The following is a 12,122-nucleotide window of genomic DNA, read 5'->3' as shown; positions in this document are numbered from 1 at the left end:
TTACACGGATCGAACGATTTCTCTTGCAATGGTAGTATATTTTTGGACGAGTTCCGTTCGTCTCTTGCTTGCTAGTGCTAGCGAGCAACCACATATTCTTATCTTAATCTAACCTCGCCTGGGAACCTGGATTAGCCAGCGATTAACCAGTTGATTACTCCGGTAATGCATCCCCGGTGGCTTCTCAAGGGTCAAGGGCCGCCATGGAAACTCGCCATAGAATCTCCAAAGGAGATCCACCCCACGCGCACCAGCTCATCATTGTCGCCCGCGCGCTCCCTTCCTTTCTCAGTGACTTGATCTATTCCACTATTTAAGCCCGCGCACCTGCGCATCATTTGCCCATCATCAGTCGTCACCACCACCGCCGGCGAGCTCGATATCTGCTTCGTCTCTGCCTGCACGGACAGAGTTTAGCTAGTAAAACATGGCGCGTCCCAGCTTGGATCTTGGGCTGAGCCTTGGCTTGGGACTCGTCCCCCAGCCCCAGCCGAGCTTCTGGTACTCCGGCGGCAATGTGGCACCGGAAGTCCAAGAAGTAGGTCCTCCGCCCGCGGCGGCGACAGAGGAGTATGGGACCTGTTCGGCAGGCAGCCCGGTATCAAGCGGCAGTGGCAGCGGGATGAAGCGCGGCGCCGAGAGGTCGGCCGGCAGCGGCGACGAGGATCAGGACGATGACGGCGGCAACGCGCGCAAGAAGCTCCGGCTGTCCAAGGACCAAGCCGCCGTCCTCGAGGAGTGCTTCAAGACGCACCACACCCTCACTCCGGTACGTTCTCACTGCATACCATCGATCGATCACATGGATTATTCATGCAGAGAATGGGGGAAATGACATGGATTTCTCGTGGTTTTTCAGAAGCAGAAGCTGGCACTGGCCAACAGCCTCGGGCTGCGGCCGCGACAGGTAGAGGTGTGGTTCCAGAACCGCCGTGCCCGGACCAAGCTCAAGCAGACGGAGGTCGACTGCGAGTACATGAAGCGCTGGTGCGAGCAGCTCGCCGAGCAGAACCGCCGCCTCGAGAAGGAGGTGGCCGAGCTCAGGGCGCTCAAGGCGGCGCCGGCGCCGGTGCCGGCGCACGGAGCCGCGGCCGGACCCCTGACAACGCTGACAATGTGCCTCTCCTGCAAGCGCGTCGCGTCGACGTCCTCATCGGCATATGCCGCGCCCACCGCGTCAAACCTTTACACCGCTGTCGGCGCCAGCAATGCCGGGATCGGCATGGCACCTCCGATGACGCTGCCCGGTCATCGGCAACTCTTTTGTGGGTTCGGAGAAACCGGAGCCACGTACGGAGGCTCGTCCGGGCATGGGAAGGCGGTCAAGGCGGCCAGATAGAATGAGCCTTCTCTGCTCTGCCGCCATGACCATGAGCAAAGCAAGCTCGGTCGACGGCGGCATTGTCACATATCACAAATTAAAGCAAGTTTAGCAGAAAGCTTAATCTTTTTTCTCTGTACCTCCGAGGAAAATGCAAGTAGTTTTGACAACTTAGGATCGTTCGATCGATGAGCTCCCGGCTGGATCAATGTATGCATGTGAAAAGTTGGTGAAATAACATGAGAAACTAATTTGTTCGAACATAATTTTCTAATTTCCTTCCCAGTTTGAGTAGATGTTACACTGATCAGTGAGATCGAGAGCTGCTATTTAATTATTTGACTACTTGAGCTGGTTTCTCTGATGTATCATCTACTCATGTATTAGCTGCCACACAAGTTGTGACTTAAAGGTCACTTCTGATTTAGTTTGGTCATCTAGCAAAGATACACAAGTTAGGTAGGTTACTATACCATTTCACTTCACCTGCCTTGCAGTTACATGCAAAATTTTCAAGTCCAACTAATATGTTAGGTCCATGGTTTTCTTTTCCTTATCATGATTATTAATTTATATATATTAAGATTTTCATTTTCTATGCCGTTGGAGCCTTCTAATTTGGTCACATAATCAGAATTTGGGAAAATATGTATACATCTAAGTCGACTTAGATTTTACAATGTACAAACCGATGATGCTAGCCATCTCGTCTTATCTTGGTTGCTAGCCCATCCATGAATCTCAATGCTCCAGTGGATGGCTCGAAGAGTCGACATAGACTTTACATAACATGCCACTTATATTCTAAGAAATATGTACATAAAGCCAAAGAAATAGAAAGTATGATCATTATATTGGCAACTTCGTCAAAATCACATGTACAAATTCTAAAATTATGAAGAAAAATATAAATGAATAAAATCATTCACTATGCATCGACAACGGGGTAGGAAAACATATATAGCTCCCCAGTCCTGAAGAAGGGTTTTGCGAGAAGCACTAGAACACTGCACTCACTAGAGGACCAAATCATCGGCGCACTATCAAAGTCAAAAGACAACGGAGACAACTTTTTCATTCCTAAAGATCTTGGCATCGTCTAATTTTTACGGATTCTAGAGATCAGTGGGTCAGGTCAGCCTAGTGATCATGCGAATGAGAATTAACTTCGTTCGTGTTCGAATGACATCACCCAGATTCGAAGCAAAAAAAATTCAGTCGCAACAATAGTGCAACTAAAAAGTATTCAGTGCACAGGTGGTGCCATAGAAAGAAAATCAGTCTGAAATGAAAAAGGTTATGTTGCAACGAGTGTGCAACTAAAAAAAATCAGTACAACCATAATGTAACTGAAAATAGTGAGTTGCAACCATGATGCAACTGGAAAAATTCAGTTACAACCATTGTGCAACTGAGTTAGCATGAATATCCACCTCATCATCCAGCGCTTAAGGAATTCATTTTGCTCTAAGCTAATTCCCATTCCAACAGCATTTTGCAAAACCCTTTTTTTGGTGGATTTTAAACAAGAATCAGGGGAGATCCACATCCACGTACATAAGTGTTCTAGCAATGACCGAAGCATGGCAAGCTTAAATTAGCGTTCATCCCTATAGCTAGAAGCAGCATCACCCGTGTGCACGATCGTTGTGGATCCAGGCATCCGGCCGGCCGCATCGCACGTGCGGGCGTGACACTCCGCCAATTAAGAAACTCACGGCGCCTCTTCAGCAGGTCGATCGAAGTGCACGTACATGTATAGGAAAGACGAATCGGATGCCGGCCGGGGACACGAGCACACCGATGCGGCGCCGACGACGAAAGTGCTAGGAAAGCTACAGAAGGCGTGGCTCGATGATGCCTAGCTAGAAAACATATGATGACTAATTTAATTTTACTTCTCAGTATGTCCGCTTTGTGTCTCGAGATATTGCTCATTGCTCCACATCTTCTACTATGATCGTAGCTACCCGTGCTGCTTCTTTCTTTTTCAAGAGAGTAAAATGCACAACAAGTTCTAAAATTATTCGAGGTGTGTTAAGTTAGTCCTACTTGTACGAAAATGAAGATCCACGTCCTAAAAAATTGTTAAGTGTGCCATCTCAGGTCCTAAACACACCTCATCAGATTTGACCTGCACGCCCGGCAGAAAAAAAACCTGCTGGGCGTGTGGGTCAAATCTGATGAGGTGTGCCGCACGCCCGGCAGGTTAACTTGCGCCATGTAAATTATTTGCAAAAAAACCCTTAAATAGTTTCTCTGCTTATTTCTTCGCCCTTTTTCTTCAGATGTGTGCCCTTCCCCGCCGCTTGCTTATATGCAGATTGAAACCAACCTCTTGCTAGAATACCACAACGTGGTACATGATTGCTAGGTGCATCTCGCCATGTCCAAACAAAGGAACCAGACTCAAAGAACGATGTTGCGCGGAGGTTGTCCTCTTGCTGTCGTGCAATCACTGGGGCATGGGCGTGGTGGCCTTGAGGCACGCGACTGTCATCGAAGGACGCTGGATTCTGCTGCGAGGCTCTGCTCCAGACTTATCGTGCCCATCAAGGGATGCCTCACAGTCACAGATGTGGCCATCACATCCTGTTTATGTTGTAGGTGCGGCAGGGCGTGTTGTGATGCTATCCACCATGACATGCGCATCCCCGCGCAAATTCAAATGAACAAAGATAAATCTAAGAGCCAACCGCACCAAATGGAACGCGAGAAAATCAAAATCCCTCAGAATGCAGATTCGACCATGGGGATTTTGTATTAGGGATGGATCAAAAATTAGGTTTTGGGAGGATAAATGTCTAGACAATGCAACACTCCAAGAACAATATCTGCATTGTACAATATTGTGCGCCACAAAAGCGATACACTCGCTAAGGTGTTGGAAACTTTCCCACCAAATTTACCGTTTATAAGAAGTCTCATTGGTCCTAAACAATAGTAGACAAGCATGCTGGAATGCTTTGTTATAACATCTGTATTATTTGGTCCATTTGATGCAGGGATCTGATGAATTTCAATGAAATCTCAATGAGAGTGGCAAATTCTCGGTGGATTCTATGTAAAAGGTTTTAATCCAACCTAATGAAGCAGGCCGCGGTCCTCGCCTCCTATGAGACCACGAGTCAGGAGAGGAACAATGTCGATGTCCACGAGGAGACGAGCATGATCATCTTGAACCGCGTCATGGAGATTTCAAGCGACATGGCAACGACAGAGGACTCTGCCCGTGCCCGCCTGCTCATGACTGCCGGACGACACCATGTGTCGGAGATAAATGCCCAATGGGAGGCCGAGGCTGCCAGTTGCGAGGCTCAGCGGGTTGCCCTTGTGAAGGAAACCAGCCAGTCACCTGCTGCAACTAAGGTGACGAGGACGGATCGGCGCTGCAGGGACCATCCACGCACGCTAGCGGTGGAGGCGCACCTGCTTGTCGTTTGAAGCCAGGGCCAAGAGGCGGGAGGCGGGTCAGGAAGGCGAATGATGACGTCGAGGCTGGTCCCTCTCGCTGCCCCAACAACGAAGAGATTTAACTTAGATTAGGTTTTAGATTTTAATTTTGCTAAATTTTATTCGTATCTATAAAGTATCAATAAGAAATAGATGAAATTTGTGTTCTCCTTTAAAAATCTGTTGGGGTGCAGCTAGAAAGAGGCGGCCCCATATGCATCGACTATTGCTGGTAGAATTGCCGGACACAATGTGGATGCGTGAGTGGAGGTATTTTTAACTAGACTAGAGCGGGAAATTAAATGAGTATATAGCCGGACTAGAAAAAAGAAAGAAATGCATGAGAAGTTTTTTTAAGGGTGTGTCTATGTCTAAGTTGACTGAGATTTTCTTAAGTCTCAGTCAACTCAGAAAAATGCAACTGCAGTTCAAAGAAAAGTGCAACTCGGTCCAGTTGCACATTTCTGGTAGAAAAGTGCAATTGCACTTTTTTAACAGAAAAGTGCAACTCAAGCGGTCTTTTGTAATTGACTTAGACTTAAGAAAATCTCAGTTGACTGAGACATAGCAGAACCGTTTTTTTAGGGAGAAATGTATAAGAAGTTTTTTTTTGCGAACGAAAATGTATAAGAAGTTGATCACACAGTACGGACTACTTTACGCGACAGGTGAAGAAAGCTAGTAACTAGCTAGCCACGAGAGGCACAGCTAGGATCGAATAATCGTGGTCGCTATTGTCTGGTGGAATGAATGTTTGACCGGGATAAAAGCACACCTTCGCTTCGGTTTGCTTGCGTGGCCGCTGACCGGGCTGCACGTGCATGCCCCGCTGGCGCCCGCCTCGGGATTCCGCGCCACGCTGCCACATGCTCGCCAAATTCCTGCGCCTGCGCGTACGTGCGTGCGTGCCTTCTTCCCTAGCTTCGTCGTCGTGTTCACGCGCGGCAACCGAGGTTTTAACTCCATGGCGCCACTAGCATTACCATAATCTAATGCCAGTGTAGGAGTACGTTGTCGCCTGTCCTAATCTAATCTAATCGCCCATTATTGCGCGCACGTCGACCGAATCACATGTCTAAGCTTGATGGTGTTTCCAACTGGACCCGGATTTCATGCGACTAATTGTTAGTTAACTAACTGGACCTAGAGATCACACGGCGGTCTGTTTAGGCTGCCGTGCCTACGGTGTAGCAGAGGCATGGCAACTGGCGATTCTTTTAGGAGTACTCTTCTTTTAGCAATCATGCTTGACATATTTGTGGTGATCACTGGTAGAAAAAAGGCCTTCCGTCCAGCCCCATTAGTCGCGGAAATGCAAAAACCGCGACCAAAGGCGGATTTAGTCGCGGCTCGGTTGCCCAACCGCGACCAAAGGCCTGGGCCCAGCGCGCTCGGTGGCCAGCCGGTGGACGTGAGGGGCTTTAGTCGCGGTTGGCCGCGCCAACCGCGACTAAATGTCCTCGAGCCCAGCCCAAAGGCCTTCGATCGCGGTTGGCCGTGCCAACCGCGACTAAAGCCCTCCCCTACATATACCAGCCAGCCCACAAGCACTTAGCCATTTGGTGCCCACTTCTCTTCACAAACTTCACAAGGGGGTGTAGGTTTGCTTTTGGCTCTTCTTATGCACACAAGGTGTTTGATGAAATGTCCCAAGAGCATGAAACAAACATGATATGAAGTGTCGGAGCCACACTTGATCGAGCTTCCTCATTTATTTTTTCCTCCTCGATCGCGGTTAGCAACAACACACTTGAACCTATATATGTGTCATTGATAAAATATGCATATGTGTGTAGTTCATTGTTTAATTTCTATTTAATTAGTTTAACAAATGCATGCGATGGTTAATTATATATTTTGTATTATAATAATGCAGATGAATCGGCAATGGATGTACGCTAGCCGACTCTCCGGCGAATTCACTACGGGTTTGCAAGATTTCCTCGTAGTGGCTAATGCGAACAAGCAGGGGGTTTTGTTATCCGTCCATGTGTTAACCGTAAGAATCGGAAGGGTTACTCTTCCTCAAGGGAAGTTCACGTGCACTCGATTCGGCATGGTTTCATGCCAAGCTATAATTGTTGGACCAAGCATGGAGAAAGAGGGGTTATAATGGAAGAAGATGAAGAAGGGGATGACATCGATGAGAGCTATCTTGATCATTTCGGTGATACTTTCATGGATGATGTCGAAGGTGGGGAAGGTGAAGGGGAAGGTGATCAAGAAGAGGCACGTGATGAGCCCGCCGATGATCTTGGTCGGACCATTGCCGATGCACGGAGTCGTCGCGAAACCGAAAAGGAGAGGGAGAATTTGGATCGCATGTTAGAGGATCACAAAAAGTCGCCGTACCCGGGATGCGATAATGGTCCGAAAAAGCTGGGCTGCACACCTGGATTTGCTGAGATGGAAGGCACGAGAAGGTGTAGCCGACTCGGGATTTGAAAACTTGCTGAAAATGTTGAAGAATATGTTTCCAAAGAATAACGAGTTGCCCTCCAAGCACGTATGAAGCATAGAAGGTTGTCTCGCCCTCTAGGTTTAGAGGTTCGAAGATACATGCATGCATCAACGATCGCATCCTCTACCGCGGTGAATACGAGAATTTGAATGAATGCCCGGTATGCACCGCATTGCGTTATAAGATCGTAGGCGATGACCCCGGTGACGATGTCGAGGGCCGGAAACCCGGGAAGAAGGTTCCCGCCAAGGTGATGTGGTATGCTCCTATAATACCACGGTTGAAACGTCCGTTCGGGAACAAAGAGCATGCCAAGTTGTTGAGATGGCACAAAGAGGACCGTAAGTCGGACGGGGAGTTGAGACACCCCGCGGATGGAACGCAATGGAGAAAGATCGACAGAGAGTTTAAAGATTTTGCAGCCGACGCAAGGAACATAAGATTTGGTCTAAGTACGGATGGCATGAATCCTTTCGGCGAGCGAGCTCCAGACCATAGCACCTGGCCCGTGACTCTATGCATCTACAACCTTCCTCCTTGGTTGTGCATGAAGCGGAAGTTCATTATAATGCCGGTGCTCATCCAAGGTCCGAAGCAACCCGGCAACGACATCGATGTGTACCTAAGGCCATTAGTTGATGAACTTTTACGGTTGTGGGGCAGACCTGGTGTCCGTGTGTGGGATGAGCACAAAGAAGAGGAATTTGACCTACGAGCGTTGCTTTTCGTAACCATCAACGATTGGCCTCGCTCTTAGTAACCTTTCGGGACAGTCAAATAAGGGATACAATGCATGCACGCACCGCTTACATGAGACCGAAAGTGTACATTTGCCAAATTGTAAGAAGAACGTGTACATGGGGCATCGTCGATTTCTTCCCAAAAATCATAACGTAAGAAAGCGCGGCAAGCATTACAACGGCAAGGCGGATCACCGGCCGAAGCTCGCGGAACGCACCTGGTGCCGAGGTATTTGATATGGTAAAGGATTTGAAAGTCATCTTTGGAAAGGGTCTCGGCGGACAATCAGTTCCGAAGGGAGCCGACGGGCACGTAGCCATGTGGAAGAAGAAATCTATATTCGGGAGCTAGAATATTGGAAAGTCCTAGAAGTCCGCTCCGCAATCGACGTGATGCACGTTACGAAGAATATTTGCGTGAACCCTGCTAAGCTTCTTGGGCGTGTATGGGAAGACAAATGATACAAAGGAAGCACGGCAGGACCGAGCAACGCTTGAAAGACCCCGATGACCAGCATCCGGAATGGTTTCAAGGTCGTGCCGCCTACGCTCCGACCAAAGAAGAGAAGGTCATCTTTTTTGAATGCCCGAGCGATATTAAGGTCCCGTCTGGATTCTCGTCCAATATAAAGGGAATAATAAACATGGCGGAGAAAAAGTTCCAAAACCCGAAGTCTCACGACCGCCACGTGATTATGACGCAATTGCTTCCGATTGCTTTGAGGGGGCTCCTGCCGGAAAATGTTCGAGTAGCCATTGTGAAGCTATGTGCATTCCTCAATGCAATCTCTCGAAGGTAATCAATCCAGAAGTTCTACCACGGTTACGGAACGATGTGGTCCAATGTCTTGTCGGTTTCGAGTTGGTGTTCCCGCCATCCTTCTTCGATATTATGACGCACCTCCTGGTTCACCTAGTCGAAGAGATTTCCATTCTCGGTCCCGTATTTCTACACAATATGTTCCCCTTCGAGAGGTTCATGGGAGTATTAAAGAAATATGTTCGTAACCGTGCTAGGCCGGAAGGAAGCATCGCCAAGGGCTATGGAAATGAGGAGGTAATTGAGTTTTGTGTTGACTTTGTTCCCGACCTTAAGCCGATTGGTCTTCCTCGATCGCGGCACGAGGGGAGACTAAGTGGAAAAGGCACGATCGGAAGGAAATCAACGATATGTATGGACGGCCATTCTCCGACCGAAGCACACCACACGGTTCGACCAATTCCAGCTTGGTGGCTCCGTACTTTGAGAAACACAAGAATATTTTACGCTCGGACAACCCGGGAAGCTCGAATCCTGGATTAGAAGGCCCACATGGAGACTTTCGGCAGTTGGTTGAGAAAACATTTAATGAGTGACAATGAGGTTGTAGATCAGCTGTACATGTTGGCCAAGACACCATCTTCGACTATAACGACTTTCCAAGGGTACGAGATAAATGGGAATACATTTTACACGATCGCCCAAGATAAAAAGAGCACCAACCAAAACGAGTGGTGTCCGCTTTGATGCGAGCAACCGAGAATGGGCAAAAGGTCACATATTATGGTTACATAGAGGAGATATGGGAACTTGACTATGGACCCTCCTTCAAGGTCCCTTTGTTCCGGTGCAAATGGTTCAAGCTAACAGGAGGTGGGGTAAAGGTGGACCAGGCAATACGGAATGACAATGGTGGATTTCAACAATCTTGGTTACCTTGACGAACCATTCGTCCTAGCGAAAGATGTCGCTCGGGTTTTCTATGTCAAGGACATGAGTAGCAAACCGAGGAAACGGAAAGATAAGAAAACGATCAGTACATCATGCGATGATCCAAAGCGCCACATTGTTCTTTCGGGGAAAAGAAACATCGTGGGAGTGGAGGACAAGACGGACATGTCGAGAAGATTATAATATGTTTGGTGAAATTCCGCCCTTCAAAGTGAACACCGATCCAAGCATTAAGTTAAATGATGAGGATGCTCCATGGATACGGCCCAATCGTAAGCAAGCGGGGACACAAGGGAAGAAATGATGTGTAATAATTTATTGTACCAAACTTTGTTGAATGGATCATGTGAATTATATTGCCCGTGATGTGTTTGGTGTCCATTTTCGAATGATTCGATTGATTCGAGAGATAGCACCGATGATACATGAAATTTGGAGTGATTTAGTCATACTCCTGCCTAGGCGTATAATATGCATACTCGTAGTCTTCATAGTCGCCGCCGTTGTACTCGGTAGTCGTCGCCTTCTAAGTTACCGCCGTCGTCGTCGGCTGCTCGTCGTCGGCCGTCGTCGGGCGGCGCTCGTGGCTCGAGCCGAGGGTAGCGCGGGCGGGGGATATCGCCGGCCGTGATGTAGTCCATGACGCTCTGCGAGTCCGGCCGTACCACCATAGCCGACGGCCGGCCTCGTGGAAGTTCCCGGGAGGCGAGACCGTCCTCCTCATACACGGCGAGCGCCCTCTCACGCCGATTGATGAAGAAGGCGTCCCAAGTATGCTTGGTTATCGGGATGCCGGCGGGATTCATCCGGCTGCTCCGGCGTGAGGTCGAGGTAGTAGTGGTTCGTGATGGCTGCCCGGCGCGCGTACCACGAGGGAGGGAGGGACCGGCACGCCGCCGGCGCTTAGGCTCCGGCCCGGCGGGGACGCGGTAGCCCGGTGGGCAAGGGTAGTTCGAGGCGCAAAGCTCCTGCACCTGCTGGTAGGTTAGAGTGGGTGCGGTGGAAGCCATGAGAGAGTGATGAGAGATTGGAGAGATGTGATAATGCTGGCCAAGCCGGGCAACATATATGTAGTGAGAAATGGCGGGAAAAATGGGAGCGGGAAGACAGGAGGCGGGAAGAAAGTGGCGGGAAGAAAGAGGCGGGAAGAAAGAGCTGGCGGGAAGAAATTGGCGGGAAGAAAGAGGCGGGAAAGACAGAGGCTGGAAGAGGGTGCCGGCGGAAAGACAGAGGCTGGAAGAGGGGGCCGGCGGAAAGACAGAGGCAGGAAGAGGGGGCCGGCGGAAAGACAGAGGCGGGAAGAGGGGGCCGGCGCCGGAAAGACAGAGGCGGGAAGATTTTTAAATGAATTAGTTTTATTTTTCTGAATTTTTTGATATATTATTTGTATTTTACAGATTTAGAAATGAATTAGTTTTATTTTTCTGAATTTTTTAATATATTATTTGTATTTTTAAGTTTTTTAAATGAATTAGTTTTATGTTTCTAATTTTTTTGATATATTATTTGTATTTTTCAGATTTTTAAATGAATTAGTTTTATTTTTCTGAGTTTATTGATATATTATATGTATTTTTAAGATTTTTAAATGAATTAGTTTTATTTTTCTGAATTTATTGATATATTATATGTATGTTTAAGATTTTTAAATGAACTAGTTTTGTTTTTCTTTAATTTTTTATATATTATCTGTATTTTTCATATTTTGAAATGAATTAGTTGTATTTTTCTGAATTTATTGATATATTATATGTATTTTTAACATTTTGAAAAATAAAAGTAATTTGAAAAATACCCTTTAGTCGCGGTTGGCCTCGCCAACCGCGACTAAAGGGTTTTTCCGCGGGAAACGAAAAACGGCGAAAAAGGCCTTTGGTCGCGGTTGGGGACCCCAACCGCGACTAAAGGTACCTCTTAGTCGCGGTTGGGGTCCCCAACCGCGACCAAAGGTCGCCCACTATAAATTGCGCGCCCGAACCGCCGCTGCCCCCATCGTCTTCTCCGATCGTCTCCGCGCGAAGAACTCGTCTCTCTGGACGCCGTCAGGCTGCCCGCCGCGCTCGCCGACTGCGCCGCCCTCCTGCCGCCGCCGCCCTCCTCTGCGTCGTCGAACTCGTCGCCCGCGTCTGCGCGCCCTCCTGCCGCCGCCGCCCTCCTCTGCGCGTACGTCTCTGCGCGCCCTCCTGCCGCCGCCGCCCTCCTCTGCGCGCACACCGTCGCGCGCCGCCCTCCCTCGCACAACGTCGCGCGCTGGCGGCGGCCGCCGAGGCGCGCACACCACACGTGCCGCCACCGCCGCCGGCCGGCCGGCCGGGCACAGCACACGGGCCGGAGATCGAGGGGCGGCGCGCACGCGCGTGTACTGTACGTGTGGCGCGCGCCCCCCTCTCTCCGATTTTTTTTAACTTAATTAACTAAAATTTAAATTTGACTTAA

The 12,122-nt window shown here is 48.8% G+C and overlaps 1 protein-coding gene across 1 annotated transcript; it reads left to right on the top strand.

Moving 5' to 3' along the window:
• The first annotated feature begins 427 nt into the window (after window positions 1–427).
• Window positions 428–1,339, top strand: LOC124667011 (homeobox-leucine zipper protein HOX28-like). Its single transcript, XM_047204350.1, has 2 exons — window positions 428–769; window positions 860–1,339. Exons 1-2 carry the CDS (start codon window positions 428–430, stop codon window positions 1,337–1,339), a joined length of 822 nt encoding a protein of 273 aa, XP_047060306.1.
• Window positions 1,340–12,122: the final 10,783 nt, after the last annotated feature.

Source organism: Lolium rigidum, chromosome 1 (assembly GCF_022539505.1).
Source record: "Lolium rigidum isolate FL_2022 chromosome 1, APGP_CSIRO_Lrig_0.1, whole genome shotgun sequence".
NCBI lineage: Eukaryota > Viridiplantae > Streptophyta > Magnoliopsida > Poales > Poaceae > Lolium > Lolium rigidum.
The sequence above is the reverse complement of the archived record's forward strand: the minus strand, read 5'-3'. Positions and strand labels throughout refer to the sequence as shown.